This window comes from Grus americana, chromosome 12 (assembly GCF_028858705.1).
Source record: "Grus americana isolate bGruAme1 chromosome 12, bGruAme1.mat, whole genome shotgun sequence".
NCBI lineage: Eukaryota > Metazoa > Chordata > Aves > Gruiformes > Gruidae > Grus > Grus americana.
The window spans coordinates 9,487,322-9,503,900 of NC_072863.1; the positions used below are offsets into that span (position 1 = coordinate 9,487,322).

The window sequence follows — 16,579 nt, forward strand, 5'->3', positions numbered from 1 at the left end:
GACGGGGAGCTGAGCCCTTCAAACACACCTCTGCCTGTAGGAAACCCCAACCCACATGCTCCAACATCCCGTGGCTGGAGCGTGCCCAGCACACGTGCTCACCACTGGGGCCGGCCGTGTCTGCTGGCTGCTTCCCCACTGCATGTTTGCGGGGACAGCCGGGCCTTCCCGCAGGCTCCCCGGTCCCGCAAACCCACCCTGGGTTTGGGGGATGGCCACGTGCACCCCAGAGCGTTCCCTCCAGCACCGTGCTCTGTGGGACGCGCAGCTTCAGGAGGCCGCCAAGCTCCCTGCTGCCATGTTGTCCTTTCGGATGCTCTTTCTGCAAATTGTAGCTGTTCAGATGCATTCGTGTATTTTTTCCTCTTGGCCCCTTCCCCTCTCCATCCCCCACCACCTCGCAAGAGGGGAGTTTTGCCAAATCTTTTAGAAGCAGGGTGGAAAGGAAGCACGCTGAATTTGTATGGAGAGAGCTCGGGCTGCCAGCCGCTCGTTTGCAGTGCCTCCAGCTCTGTCCTGTGCCGAAACATTGTCCCCGCTAGATAGAGGCAAGAAAACCCGGTGAAAGGTCCACGGCGGCCACTGCAAAGTGCATCATGTACCTCTGGTTGCTGGCGGGGACGGGGTGGGGAGGGAAGGGGACAAGCTTTCCCAGGCGGGCGGGAGGGTGCGCTTGCCAAAATGTCCCCACCCAAAGGAACGTGCACTGGCTGTGTCTAACTCCCCACGGGTGCGAGCTGACGTGGGCTTTTGCTAGCACACCCACCCTCTCCCCCCTTTGGAAATCTGGCCCTCAGAGTCTAATACATCATTGTTCTGCTTATAAATGTACTAAGTGTTGAGAATGTTTTGGTTTTTTCCTTAATTATAATTGTAATTGGCTTTTCCCCTTCTCTCTTGTTTATTTTTTTTCCCAACGCTGTCTTGCTTTGCACTGTGATTGCATGCTGCGCCCCGATGTGTCCTTCATGATGATGTCACATGGCTTGTTGCTGTGATTCCTGCCACGCCCCCAAATCCACCACATGTTGCCATGGTTACATTTAAAAAAAAAAACAAAATATATATATACGCTCCACCCTCCCGTATGTCGCTTCCATGGTTCCCTTCCGAAAGTGCCCATGATGCACGGTGCTACGCCCACCACTGTGTCTGCAGCAACAACTCCTGCCACCAGCGTCCCCTTCGCTGCAACAGCTACCGCCAATCAGGTTTGGCCCTTTCAATGGCTTTCTTTCACGTGTTCAGATCTCGAGGACCGGGCGAGGGCCGGATCCTGCGCGGGGCCGAGCGCCTTCCCGACCCGCTCGGCTCGACGCAGGCTCGGGCGAGCAGAGGCTGCGTGTGTGTGCGCGCGTGTGTGTCCCCGGGGATCGGTGAGGGTGCACCGGCCGGTCCTGCCGTGTGCGGGATGGGCAGCGAGCCTGGCCGGAGCGTAGGGATGGGCGATTGGCAGGGGTGCAGGCGCTTCTCCAAAAGCAGCACCCCCCCCCCCCCGGGTCCTGAAAAACCAGGCTGTAAAACTCCCGACCATACTGTCGCACAAAACCTGCAGCACTTCTGCTTTCAGTCTCAAGCAGAAATACCACCCTGAGCATCCTTCCCCGTGGTATTTTGGCATGTCCTCTCCTGGCTGGAAAGTGGAAGTGAAAACACAAAGCAGCGTCCCCCCACCGCAAGATTGGACTCTAAATAACAACCACAAAAACACCCAACCAAACCCCAAAAAATCGGGGGCGAGGCTATGAAGTTTGACGCTTATTTACACCAGTAACGTCACCCATCCCTACAGAAATGACTCTGGATGTGCAGTACGTGCCATTGTAGCACTGCCATAAGTGTACAGGATTTCATGCATGTCTGCCGAGCCATAATTCTCTCCAAAACCTTCCTCTGAAGATATTCAGTTGTGATGGCTGCTTCCGCACCAGTCCTGAACTGTATATGCACAACGTGTCCTAGTGATGCTTCCTGATAATTTGGTGTGCCAGAACTTTTCCCAGTTAGACCAGAGACATTTCAAACACTTCCCCCCCAACCCCCAGTACTATTTTGAGCATTTTTATTTGTCATGCTCTCAGGTTTAGAGCTTTTGCAAAGAAAATGGGGTGTCACTTTGTTCTGTAGGAGGCTGTTAGCCATGCCAAATGTCAGTAATATCTCAGGGGGCTTCCTCAAGTCTTTTGCTAGCGTGAGGTTATGAGGCTTTCAGTAGAAGTTTGCCTGCGTAAGTCCTAGGCAGTGTTTTGCTGCTCGCAGTAGGGATTGCTAGTCTTTTTCTGTGCTATGTTGTTATTTTCAGGTAGAGCAGGTCTTACTCGTACTCGTATCAGTCATGAGAAGAAAGCAGAAACTCCTCTGCAGCACTGTTCTGTGGCCATGAGAGTCCTGTTTCAGCCAGATAGTTTCAGGGCATTTCTGTCTTGTTTGTAGTCTATGGAGTTAAAATCCCGGTACAATCACCACGTACTCCACGAGGCATCAGTAGTGATGCAGCTATGTTGTACTTAATGTATGGCAAAGTAAAGACCTGTTGGGAATGGATCCTGGTTTATAAGACACTGATACTGAAGACAGAATGAGCAGCCCAATCTCGAGACAATGTTTTTAATGTGTTGCGTTCTTTGTTTTTTTTTGCTGTAGATATCCCAGTTATCAGTAGATGAACTGAGTAGCAGCATGTTTGTTTCACAGATGTAGAAGTTCCCGATAGAACAGTAAGTTCCTTTTCAGTATTTCTCTTTACGGTGGATTGCTTTGTACAAGGGCAGCGTGTCCCCCAAAAGGGGGGCTGGCTCGGGCAGAGGGACTGAGCCTGTAGGACCCCAGTGGCTTCAGGCTCCGCCAACTCAACAGAAACTCAGCAGCTGCAGCACAGATACGGACCAGCCCTATGGCTTAGAACAAGCAATGTTTCCTTGCATTTAAAAAATCTGGTTTACCGTGTTTGTAGCCTCCCTTCTTGCATCCCCCTGAGTCTTATGGCTGTGTTTACAGGTTACTCTTGCTCTGCACGGCTCCCAGCTGCCTGCAGATGCCTCAGGGATTTGTGCTATTGATGGCAAAGACTGCTGTGGTAATGAGTCAGCTGAAAAGGTGTAACTTCACTTTTGCTGTTAGTGGCATATTTCCTTTCCTGGGGTAAGCAGGATTGGGTCGTCAGCTGCTGTGCATCTGCAAGGCTGGCTTGGTCTGAGCAGGGATCTGTGTTCAGCTGCAGTGGGGGTCTGGCTCATGGTGGGTTTCTTCAGAGGTCCTTATATGTGTTTTAAACCAGGATGAATGCTACAAGCAACATATCCTTCACCCTACCTGCAGATCCTGGGCTTTCCTAGATTGCTGGGTTTCTCTGAGTGGGAATGATGGAGGAGTTTGTCCTTTTCTTTGACTTACAGAGTATTATTTCACAACCATAGCAGCAGTGTCATTTTTCCATTGCTTTTCTTTGTGAGTGTTAGCTGATGTTCATGAGAGAAAATCCCATGAGGGTTTCAGTTCATCGCTGTATTTTTTTACCACAAGAGAATAAAGAGCAGTTCAGCCAATTCAACAAGAGGTCACCAGATTTTCCCTGTGCAGGCCATTTAGCATACACAGATATGCAACCCGTTTCTTCCTTAGGTTGCATACCACAAGCAAGTACTTAAATGCTGGAAATTAAGTTGGCAAGCAAGTCTCTAATAATATCTTTAGCAGTGAACAGAAGTTACTCATATTGGTGGTGGCCCTTATCTCTGCTGACCTAAATAAACCACCGTATGTATAAATGGCCCACTAACTGTGGCCATGGACCCCTGTTTGTCTAGGGGTGAACAATGAGCTATACCCATTAATGAAAATGTTCTGCGTTACACAGCGTACTGCTCTCCCAAACAACAGACAGATGTGACACCTGACATGTTAACCCATTTCCATAACACATGCAAAACAGCCTGTTACACCTGATAAGGAGATCATTTGCATTGGAAGGGCCTCGTTCTTGAATTCTTTAACATTGTTTTCAGCATTCATTTCAAGAAACTTCTTTTTTCTGAATTCTTTTCACTTTTGTGTGTGCTTGAACTCACGCTGTCAATAGTTAGTGATTTCAGACTAGGCGAGGAACTTCATGGGATATATTTCTTTAGCAAGTAGGGAGCATGGCGCAGTCTGTCCAAGTAAAGCATCAGCCGTGCTGTTAAGGACTGTGAAAAACCCTTGCTTGCAAGGAGTAGGGTCAACATAGTTAATTTGATAGGCTTTCTTCAGGATCAGGCTACCGGGCATGGAGAGGGTCAGGGTCAGACACGGAGCCTGTTCTTCACAGGGGCAGTGTGAGCATGTGCATGAGCCACCGCTCTGCCAGAAGCTCTTGTCCTCTTAACACCTCATCATAAACCACCTTCGGAGGCCAGTAGAAAGGGCAGTGTCCCCAGTGGTCACAGACCCACCATTGACCATTTCCATGCAGGAGCATGTGTGTTTTGATCCCATTGCTGGATCATTACCCTCCGTGTCTGTGCATAAACTAAAGGCCAGCTAATCTCTCGAGGACACTTCGTTTCATGCTGCCACCTGAGCATGTGAAATTGTGCCTGTGCTCACGTGTTTTGCCAGACCTTGGTTGGCACTGTGCAGTGCTGAGGGGCGATTCCCAAAGCTGCCCTGGGTGGGAGTTGGGCAACTGAAACACTTGCTGCTCTGGCAGATGTTTTTCTTCTCCTCCATGGTTGACGAGGTCCTGGTAGCCAGGCTGGCTAGCCTAGCTCTGCAGGAGACAGACAATTGTGGGGTCCGTCAGGGGAGGATTTTCACAAGTACCTTCCGTGAGAGGCGATTTGCTCCCCGAAGAGCCTGAGCACAGGGTTTTGGTGTCTCTGTTTTGTCTCTGGGCCCGATTCGCCTTTGACTTGTGGCTCCTTAGGACCAGATTTTAATCTGAATATCTGTGGCTCTCTCCAGAGGAAACAGGAGCTAACAGGGGTCAGGGATTCCTTTGGCCCTCTCCTTAGTCACTCTCTACCTGCCGTCCTGTCTCAAAAATGAGAATATTATTCACCCACCTCCCTCTTTCACTAATTGTCTTGTCAGTGTGTGTGAAGCACACTGAAAACAGAAAGCCCTAAGTGCAGATTAAAGAGGATGCCAAGTCTGTTATTAGCAATTTCACCTCGTGTCAGAAAATTAAGGTTATAAAATGTTTTTCTCTCGGCAACGTACTAATGGCAACTTCTTAGGCAATGCAGTGAGGATGTAGATGTATCTTATTAGAATGACTTTTATTAAAATATAGATATTTCTCTCTCTAACTTCTCACTCTTTCTCTGTTGTTTTTTCTTTCCCCTGCAGCAGACCATGTTGAAATTCTGAACAGTAAAATTATGGAGCACCAGGACTTCTTGGTGGGAAGCTGCGCATGGCCTTTCTGTATATATCCCCTTTTCCCTCTATCGTTCTCTACCACCTCTACAGTAAGCCTGTTGCAGCCTACATGTTAACCAAAAACTGATCAATGGGAATGTCAAAAAAAAAAAAAAAAGCACTATAGAAACAATTAACAAACAGCGCTCTGTTATATGAGATATACAAGTAGAAAATTATAATAGACTTTTATAACACATTACTTTAACACACTTAATCATTTTATGACTACCATCCTGGTAAGTGCATCTGCACAGCGGACTGTTGGTTTACTGTATACTATCGATGGATAAATGTTTGTCTTGTTTTTAAAGTGTTATCTTACTGTTTTGTTTACATCATAGTCTATTGATTTGTTTTAAAGTGTACATCATTATCAAGTATACTCAATACCATTTTTTCATTATTGTTATGTCTTAAGTTTTCATATACTGTAGGTTTTATGGGTTTTTGTTTGTTTTTTACTAAAAATGTTATTGTGGGAAACAGGAATTATGTGCTTGAAAAACACGACACAGGAATGTTCTGCCCTTTGCTGGATTTTGCTGTTAATGTCAGCTAAAGTTGCATGTGTTAAATGCTCCTTTTATCATTTAAAATTTGCCTTCACGTAGTGTCTCCAAATTTTTAGTACAAGTGATACGAAAGGGTAGCTGTCATTTTAGTCCAGTTCAGGGTATTTCTTTCAATACAATGAGCTGATTCTGGAAACTTTTGGAAAAAACCCCACAAAAGCCCACGCTCAGAAAGGGGACAGGACCGATTTGCTCAGACCGTGGTAATCATCAAGGGATTTCTGCAGTTCTGTTGTCCATTGAAGTGCATTCTCAGCTGCAAACGGCGCACAATCTCTCTTGCTGTTCTCATGGTGCCGTCAAAAAAAAAAAAAAAAGGTGGTGAAGTGAGACAGCTTCTGTTGGGCAAAGACTCACTGCGTTAGAGAGGAGCAAATGCCAGCTGTTAGCTGGAGTGGGCCCATAGCCATGACTTAGCCCAAGCTGGGCAATACCATGCCCGGGGGCTTGTCTCCACTAATCACGCTGAAACATTTCAGCCTGAAATTCCTTTCTTGACATTTTGTCAGCGTGCTCCGATTATTTAATCACCATTTTCTGTAAGTGAGTGATTTTTTTTTCCTCGTGATCTCTGGCCCTTTAAAGCTAACACAGCAGTAACAAAGCAGGAAAAAGCTCAGCATAAGCTTTCTACCGTAAACATTCATTCTAATGGAGCTCCTGTAGGTCAGTGGATGTATTCTGGCACCTTCTGCTTGATCAAGAGCAATGTTTGCCGCACAACAAGGGCTAGTTCTCAATACCTCCTTTTCATACGCACGAATGAAACGATTTCCAGCCCGTGCACCCTGGACAGCCCAGCCTGTCGTTACGCTGCGTTGCCGAACAATCTGGCTGCAGAATACGTTTTGGTTGAGGATACAGCCAAATTTATCCCTGTCATAGCTCTACAGTATCATTGGCATTATGGAAGAGATGGATTTGCTGCTGTAAATCCACAAACTCTGTACTAGGAGAAAGAGAATCATCACTGAAAGCAAGCAAGAGGCCAGCTCCCAGTGTCTGGAGGGCCAGCCACCCCGAGCTCACAGTGGTCCTATAGGGTGCCAAATTCTGACAACCAGGTTTTCTTTTCTTTTCCAAGTTGCTTGGCCTTGGTTAGAGACTTTCCTTGCCCCCACTCCTCCAGTGTGAGCGTGGGTAGCTTGCTAGATGTGTATCTCCACAGACCACAAGTGATGGAGGGGCATCTAGGGCACAACCCATGCATCCCAGAGCAGGCTCTGACCATCTGCCTGTGGAGACTCATTCATAGCAAGAACCTTTGAAGAGCCCAGCTCAAAAAGACCTTAAGCCAGAAGGAATCTCCCATGCGTTTCAGCAGGCTTTGAACCAAACCCTGAGGGAGGGGGAAAAAACATCCCCCACCCCAAGACCCTCCTTTATGAACCCTGTGTTTTGGCAGTCGCTTGTGTCCGTAGATGTTCCCTAGCCATCAGCGTTCACGAGCAGCAGCGTTGCCTGCAATCAGTGACTCTCATTTATACTGGCGACCGCATACCTGTTCTTTTCACCACTGAGTTTCTGTTTCCCAAAACCATAACATTGTTAGTGGAAAAAGTGGATTTGAGTACTTCCTGTTTGAAATTATTTGTGTATCAAAAATGGGTTTTGCACAACCTGTGCCAGTGCCTCAACAAAGAACAGAGCTGATCTTCTTAAGCCAGAAAGGATGCATTCAAGCTTGTATGGCTTTATGAGTTCAAGGAGGTTGGAATTTTTTCAGTGCTAAATGGATTTTTGTATATCTTGACACTTTGATGTAACCTCCTATTTTATTTATCGACTTAAACATCTGGCATAGATGTGCATAGAATGTAAACCTAGAATACAGCTGTTTTCATGTCACATTTAAAGCACTGAAAAAAAAAAGCATTTAAGGATTATTTTTTATTAAAGAGGTCCAATGAGGGATGTTCAGGGTAGTTATATTAGGTGCCACAACAGTTTTTATATTGCTGGCAAATTTAGAGTTAATTTGTAAATGAGTTTAAGGAAAGAAAAGCTTGAAGCACTAAACTTCACCAAATTCAAAACAATCTCGGCAAAAATGCCATTTTGAGGTAGCACTATTTAAACTAGTTGTGCAATGACTTGCTCTAATTTTCTTTGTTCAAGAAAGAAAAGAAAAAAAAAAACAGTCGCCAGACTATAAAATTCCTAAATAGACTATTACAAAGTCACCGAGCTAGTTAGTGACTCTAAACAAATGTCATAAAAGCATGAATATCATCCTTTATTTGACAAGAGATGTATGTAAGTTTGTTTAAATCAATATAATTTTAGTGACATTTTTATAAGCTTCCCACTTTCCATGAACCTATATTTTTTATTTATCCAAAGTTATTTCTCTTTGTCCATTTCTCTCAGCCTTATGCAAACAATATGCAAGAAATGCTGAAACTTGGATAAAACGGGTCATGCAGAGGGAAAATGAAAGCTGAGATTGATCATTTTCACGAGAAAAGGTTGTTAGTAGTTTCAATAAAAAGTACTACTACTAAACTGTAACATAAGCAGACAATAAAAGAGGGATTTAAAATAAAATGGATTCATAAAACTATTAAGATTATTTTTGTTAAATACAGTGTTTTTAGTAATTTGGAACATGATTTCACAATCAGCCGTGGTTTTTAGTTGGAAATTATTTCTAGCTGATGATTTTTGACTGTGTATTTTTGCATCGCGATGTTCTAGAACCTGTTACCTCCCTGGCCAGCCTGTGCCGGCCCCCTTCCCGAACACCCCGAAGCACTTTTCCTCCCTGCCATCCATCCATCCATCTTTCCATCCCTGCCGTCTCACACTGTGCTCGGCGTGTTCCCGAATGGCGGCACCGCCGGGCTGGCCGCCAACGGCAGCCGCGCTGGCACTGGCGCTCCGGGTTCCCACGGCGCTCTGGGTTCCCACGGTGTGGTCATGCCGGCGGCGTCGGACGTCCCGCCGGAGCTGGACCACCACCGTTGAGGCGGCGATGGAGATGGGTATGTGTCTCGTGGGTGCAGCTGGCCAGAGGAGGAGACGCGTGTGCCGGGCCAGATGTCTCCTCCACCTCGCGGGCTGCTGGCCGGCACGGTAGGGTAGCTCTAGGACACGCGAGTACACAACAATTGAGAAACTGGAGTCCTCGTTTTGTTTATCCCTTGTACATTTCACAGACATGAAAATTGAAAAAGGTGAAATTTATGAGGAAAATCTAATTTCCCATTCCTGTTGAATGGATTTAGTTTGATATTGACCTGATTTTACCATGTGCCTGTTGAAGGCCTTAGAGTATATACTGTATGTTAAAGACTGTAATAACTTTAAAAAAATAAATAGTTGATAGCCTAATCCAAATGTAAATATAGCTACAACACGTTACTAGGCTACAACGCATTAATACATGTCATATATTTTCATTTCTCTACCATTAGTTTTTGAGGTTTTCATTATTGCTTTTTTTGATATCTTTAGTAACTAATGAATTTAATTTTGAAGGAGAGTTAGAGAAAGTTTAAAATTTTTAATACATGTATTCAGCCCATTTAGTTATATTCTAAACCAACACTGAAGCATGGTAAGGTATAGAATACAGTCCATAACTAGTTTGTATAGTTTACAGTTTAAGAACAAAATTAACTTTGTATGTAACTCCTACAATGATAGATTCATTGTTAACTAATTATATTAAGTTGTTGTTGCTATGGCAACAAAACTACAACATGGCTACCTTTGTATACATTATTTGTGAAATTTTCACATGTAAATTAAAAGTGATGTGTAACAGTATGAGCTTGTTAAAGGTACAGTTCGATACTGTCAGATAAAGATATGATTGAATATTTTTAAAATCCCAAAGTCCCATGTGAACGCTGAATTTGTGTCTTTAACGTCACTTTTTCAGTCAAGAAGTTTACAACACATGGATTTAGAGTCAGGTTTTATAGCTTGTAGAAATTGTTGTGTGGCAAGGGTTATTCCACAGTATTTTAACTTCAAAAACACGACAGCCTGTATTTACAACATAGTGACCGGTCTTGCTTTCATTTCACGTTCATTCACGTGGTGGGAATTCAGAATTAATCCGTTTCAGTACTGTAGCTCTGCCTGCAATTTTCTTTTTTCTCCAGAAATTGAGCACTCACACAATTACGTTATGATCAGGGCTAAATAATTAAGCATATAACTATTTTAATACTAATTTATATTAGCAAAAACTGTACATAAGAAAAAAAATATTGTGGAATGACCCCGTAACAGTGTTGAAGATACAAATATGCTGCAGTTAAACTGATTCAGTTAGTGTACGAATGTGTGAGACACACCTTTTTTGCACTTATGTACATAGTCCACGAAAGAAATCCTTGGAACTTATTTTGAATATAAAAAGTCTGTAATAATACAGGAAAAGTTTGTAAAAGAGATAGGTATTACTAAGGCTTTGAAAAGGAGGAGTTTTTTGCTATAAAACTTATCTGAAAGCATGATGTTGCTTTGCTGTTGTAAAAGCTTTGTAGTTTGCCATAGCTTATTATACAGCAGACTGATAACAGGTCAGCTCCAACCTGCAGCACAGAGAAATGGGAAACAGTGCTTAATTAATTAGTAAGGTCACTAGCAAAGATTTGAATTCCTTTTTTTTTTTTTTCCTCCTTTTTAATCAGCCTACATTTTCAAACACCCCCTAGGTCACGTTTCTGATAGGTTGTGTTCTCGGTGAATCCTATTAGGACCGATAGGTCCGTGCCAACATACACACGTTTTTCCTAGCACCTAATCCTATTTCTAGCTGGAAGTGTTTATCTGTTAGAGGTGACTGTCATTGCAGCGAGTGTTTTAAATCCCAGAGGGAATTTGAAATGTCACAACTTACTGATTTTTTTTTTTAATTTATTTTTTACCGTTGTGGGGCAAGGTAACAAAATGGAAGGGACTGATGAGCAGTGGAAGGACAGGGGGTGGTTTTGGGTTGTCCTGGGCTGGTTTCCTCTGCTGTATGACAACCGTGGTGTTCATTTGAGAGAGCTACGTGGCAGCGCTGCCTGGTGCTGCCTGCTCAGGCAGCACTGCCGGATGGATTTGGGGCAGTGTGGCCAGCTCGGTGCTTCTGGCAGGGGTTGACAAGCCTCACTGAGTTGCCACCAAAGGAGAGCACGGCCGTGGTCCCCCAGCCTGCTCAGCAGCCTCTTGCTGCCCTTTCCCCTGTGTTGGTGATGCTGCCAGCGCTCTGCAGTACCAGGGGGATTTTGGAGAAGCTGAAGCGCCTGTGTTGACCCGTTTATTTTTTATTAGAACAAGTTTGTTGTTGGGGGGTTTTTTGGTTTTTGGTTTGGTTTTTTTTTTATTTGCAAAACCCAAGCCCCAGATTTGCTGCGGAAAGGTCGCTGGTTTTGCTGCGAGGCTGGTCCCGACCAAAGCGATGAGTCGAGCACCCTAGAGCAGAACCGGTGGGTGGTGGCGCCCGGTGTCACTGTCTCCCTTTCCTGCCCGTTCCAGGGTTGGGGGCTGAGGTGTCTCTGCCAAGCGCCGGACCTGCTCTTGGACCACGGCTGCGGGCATCTCGGAGGTCTCTGGCTCCTCAGGATGGCAGCGAGTGCCCAGCCAGCCCACGTCGCACCACCGGGTTTGTCTAAGCGGGTGGTTTGCTCAATCGGAGCCGCAGCATCGTGCAGTCTTCAAAACGGGGGAAAATCAGATGTTGCCTCTCTTCGTGGGTGTTACAACCACCTAGATTTTAATAAGAAAGAATCAGCTAATTCTAGCCACCATGCTATTAAGGCTTCCCTTTGCCTTAATCAATTTTCGTAATCAAGCTCTTTCTCATTTCTGGGATTATGAGAGAAAAACATTTTGCACTATGTGAAATGAATCGTAGCTGGTCAAACTTGGGGTATGAGCATGATCATGACGACACTGCTAAAATCTTTGCTAGTGATCTTTACTGATATCCTCTATCATCAAAAGTAACTCTATATGCCTCTCAAATGAGATATTTAAACATGCAAAAATAACACAGCTATTAAATAAAATGAAGTTATTTTTCCAAACACACAACAGAGAGAATTACCTGACACCGAATTACAAGGTTCCAGTTCTTTATTACTGTACACAGATGCTATTTGATAGTGGTGGAAGCCAAATGATTTTGTTGCCATGGCTTTTGTATCCTAGCAGATGAGGGGATGATAAGACCATTCTTAGATTGGATTATGGGATTTTTTTTTCTTTCTAATTAGCTTTGTTTTAATTATATTTTTATTCTAAATCATGAAAACGAACCGAGATGCCCCACACTCTTTATTATATCACCTGACAACAGATCACTATTTTTTTTTATAAATAGAGAATTGTATTTTAGGCAATCACTAAAATCAAAGAGAGAATGTTCTCCTAAATTGTAAATTTTTAATTTAAATATATAAAAACATTTATACTGTACTGTGTAAAGTAGATCTTTGAAGCACATTCTTCTTTTCATAGGCATTTCTGGTAAAACAAGGGAAACATTAGATATCAATTTAACGATATAGTTTAGAAAATATACACAAATGATTACAGTTAGCCCTGTGGAATTGTAACAGATTAAAATATCATCGGATCCAGATGGCGTAGGCTAATGCAATATTTCAGTTCCATAACATGATAGTTCATTCCCTCAACTGCTACCAACAGGGTGTACGCTTTGAATTTATTTTTCTTTTTGCCACGTTATATTGCTGTAGTGCTTGTATGTGCTTTAGAAATGTGCATAATGCTACTCATTTTAGTATGTTACTTCTATATTGTTATTGTTTATTTTTTGATCTTTTAATAAAGTGTATAAAATTCTTGGTTATGTTTTTTATGGATCCATATCTACACATTAATAGGAGTTTACTTTAAAAACTTTCCAAGTTCCGGTTTATTAGTCCCAAACTTTAAAGGTCCTGATGTAAAAATAATGACTAATGAATTTGATTCAATGTTACATCGAAAGTGTAGAACAACAGAATAAATTCCTTTCCAGAAAATACCTTCAGTATTTTGAATTCTGTAGCCAGTGCCTCCTTTTTATCGGACGCATTTGGCCTATCCTATTAAAGTTACTAACACAAGAAAGACATTTGTATTTTAGAAAAATAAAAAGTAAAACTTTCCAGACGCTGCCTTTTGGTTTCTCTTGTGCCTTAGACCTTCTGAGACGCCCGTGGTGCGGTACGCTTGGTTGGTATTGTTCCGTGCTTCCTCTCTGACCCTACCTGTGACGTGATTAGTGAGGAGATCAGAGCTGTGTGTTTGAAGATAACCACGAAGAATAAATTGACTATCATTCAAAGGCCCGCAGCTTTTGTAGCACAGTGATGTGTGTATTAATTTTTCTCTTTCAGCGTTTATGTCAGATACTGTTTTGAACGTCCGGGTGTGGTAACACAGCAATAAGCTCCCTTCGGCAGCGGCCCGGATTCCCCAGCTCTCCTCCGAGTGCCGAGCCCAGCCCCGGGCTGCGCTGCCGGGCTCTCGCCTCCAGCCGGCACAGGCTGGGGACGCCTCTCACTGCAGCCCGGAGCGACCACGGCTAAGCTTGGTCTAGACTTCTGCAAGAGAAAATTGCTTCTTGCCGAGTTTGTTTGTCCCTTCTGTAATGTTGCATAGATTTAGAGGTAAGAAAATCACTCAGCAGCGTTGCTGCCTTGGTCACCACCTTGGTGCCCACAGCATTGCTGTAAAAGGGGGCTTTTACACTTCAACTGGCTTGAGATCGCCCCTCGCTCCCTAAAAGCTTTCGCTTTTACCGGCGGGTCTCAAACATGTGTTGGGTCCAGCTGGAGGCACCAAGCTGGGGAGTGTGGCCGTGGCGGGCTGCAGCATCGCTCGTCTCGTGGGCAGCAGACGATGACATCGGGAAGCCCCTGAGGATGTGAGTAATGACGCTGCCAACGCCGGTGGTCTGGCCTCGCACGCAGGCTCCCGTGACAGGACACCGAGGCAATGGCAAGCCCAGATCGTGCAACAAGAGGGGTTTGATGCCAACACGAGGGAGGGGAGTGCAGCATGGAGGGGGGTTGTTGGCCATTTTGCCAAACAATCTGACTGGGGGAAAAGAGACTTTGAGAATCAGTATTTTCAGGGGACGCAGGTCTGCTAGAGCTGCTCAGGGGCAGGAGCAGTGTGGCAAGGAGGCACGCCGCGGAAAGAGGCTGTGCAGACACCGCTCCTCCCCATCACCCTTAGTAGGACAAGCTGTTGACTTTGAGAAAAGACAGACTGAGCCCAGGACAAATTATATAACTGTTTTTTCATCAGCCTGTTTCCCTGACTTCTCCTTGCAGGTTAATTGACTCCATTTGTGTGTCAAGGCCACTTAGAGCTTTTTTCTATAAATGACTTGCCTCATCTGATGGCACAATTAACTGTCTAAATTGTTTCTAAAACCAAAAAACGGGGAACTGAAACTTTTCTAAGCAGTGGATATTGTGGTGTTCCGGTCATGGTGTGGGATCCTTCCTGAATGGTTACGAGTTTTTATTACCAGCTTTCCTCTGGTTTGGCTTTCTCTGCGGGAAGGGGATGGAACTTGCAGGGGATGCTTTCCTTGGAGCCGTGGGAGCTTGGAGACACCAGCTCCACTCAGGAGAAGCATCCCCCATGAGGAGGGTTGGCAATGTGAGTCCCACACTAGCACTGAAATTCAAGGGTGGCCCATTAACAAGAGACGTTAAATTGTGTTTCAAGGCTGAACAGCATCGCTGGGCCAGGGATGTGGGATTTCACCTGGGGCCTGTTTGCAGAAGTCACAGGAGGAGCTGCTGCAAACCACTTTGTAGATGGAGTTGGATTAAAGGATCTGAGCAAACTATACACGATACTGTATTTACGGCATGTGTCATTTGGAAATACTGCATCACCCAGCCTGTCTATCTTCCTCTCTGCTGGGGCACATTTGTGCAGGAAAGCCAAGTTTAGTAAAAATCTCCATTTAGGTCTTTGGCTGTTCAAGCTTCAGTGGGAAACATCTATTTTTTGAGGCTTGTTCCATATTCAGATGGGCCTCTGTGGTCCAAAGCCAGTTTTTATCCAATCTGGACTTAGTGCTGGATAAATAGATCACTTTGATCCATTTATTATGAGAAAAAAGAGACTGAAGAAAGAAATGTTTGGCTAATCCCTGATGAGCTGTGGATCTAAAATATCCTCTCCAACACAAGCAGCCGGTTAACCCTTTGCAGGAGGGGTCACGTCAGAGCACGCTGCAGCATGGGGAGTAGCCCGTCCCCTCTCACTTGTGCCCTGGGCTGCTACTGCAGATGATGAACCAATGTGTCCCTTCCAGCCCAGGTGGGACCCTGCCTCAAGTACCTCCGAAATGGCAGCACATCCAAAAAGCACATTCCTTCACCCATCCCCGCGAAGGGTCCTGAAGTCCTCTGGGGTATCCGTGGGCAGAGGGACCCACATGGAGGTGGAAAGAGCTGCAGCCTGAAGGCCAGGGGGATGGGCTTGGAGGAGCAGGCACCCAGCAAGCTGGCTCTGATCAGGTCTCAGCCAGGCTTGGCTCAGCTGGAAGATGTTTGCCACAAATGCCTTTGCCCTTTCCTCCTCATTTTGCCTTTTTCAGGGTGGCTCTGCCAGTCTGTTTAGCAGCAGCATGCTCTATTCTCTCCCCGGCTGTTCCCGCTGCCCTTGCCCTGGATCTGAAGGCGTAAATCCAGCCTTGAGGCGACAGCACTGCGACACCCCCACTGTTTATCTCTTTGCAGCTGCAGCCGGGTTGTGCAGAGGTATTTCTGCTTTTCTCCACCGTGAATGTAAATTATTTGCTTGTAAATGTTATCTGTGCCTTCCCAAGGGAGCTGCTGCCTTCCTCCCCTCTGCAGCCATCGTGTGCTCGAAGCCTGTGTTTATAATTGATGTGGCTTCTGCTTTAATGCTTTACACCACCATAATTCAGCTGATCTCCGTGGCGGTGTTTCAGCTGCAGCTCCTGTACATCCTGCACACACCGTGGGAACCGGCAGAAGGCTTTGTGGCCATGGCCCCGCTGGCAGCCCCGCTCGCCCCACAGCCCTGCCAGCCCTCCGTTTTGCCCCTATGCCTGCGGTGCGGTGACGGCTGGACGTCTGCAAGGGCTTCCGCTGGCGAGCAGCTCCTGGTGAATGTACCGGGGTGCCAAGGGGCGCTGGGTGGTGTTTTGGGGTGCATGTGTCTGCACCAAGGCAAAGGTGCTCGCGGGTACTTTGCAAGGCCTCTGGAAAACTGCTGAAGAAAAATACCGTTTGCTTTCCCCTGCAGAAACACGAGCCTGAACCAAAGCCATCGGCCATCTCGTCCTGCGGGGTGAGCCTGCACGAGGGCCACGCTCTGCCGTGCCCGTGAGGAGGCACGGAATGTTGCCCATTAAAGCATCGCTGTTCTCAGAGCCGGCGTCAGGCAGTGCCGAGGCAGGGGTAATGCAGAGGTGAGTCCGTGTACTTGCTGGGCTGCAGGGTGCTGGCAGCCACCCCAGCCCCACGACGTCGGGGTATGCGGGAGGAGCGGGTGCTGGCTCAGCAGCTCCCCTGTGCCGAGCATCCTTTGGGCTTTGGGAGCTGGGGGTGCCCGGTCCTGCTCCCACCACCCTGTTATGCCCCACAGGGGGGGCTCAG

The 16,579-nt window shown here is 45.8% G+C and overlaps 1 protein-coding gene across 14 annotated transcripts in view; it reads left to right on the forward strand.

Moving 5' to 3' along the window:
• Window positions 1-13,095, forward strand: part of MBNL3 (muscleblind like splicing regulator 3) — a 99,015-nt gene extending 85,920 nt beyond the window's left edge. For 12 of the 14 annotated variants that reach the window (XM_054839200.1, XM_054839209.1, XM_054839197.1 and 9 more), the window contains 3 exons: window positions 1,117-1,211; window positions 2,644-2,717; window positions 5,329-5,469. In XM_054839200.1, coding sequence (XP_054695175.1) covers window positions 1,117-1,211; window positions 2,644-2,700 — 152 coding nt within the window. In that variant the 3' untranslated portion in view covers window positions 2,701-2,717; window positions 5,329-5,469. Of the gene's footprint in view, window positions 1-1,116; window positions 1,212-2,643; window positions 2,718-5,328 lie in introns of all 14 variants that reach the window. The other 2 variants (XR_008578937.1, XM_054839205.1) reach the window with 2 other exon arrangements.
• Window positions 13,096-16,579: the final 3,484 nt, after the last annotated feature.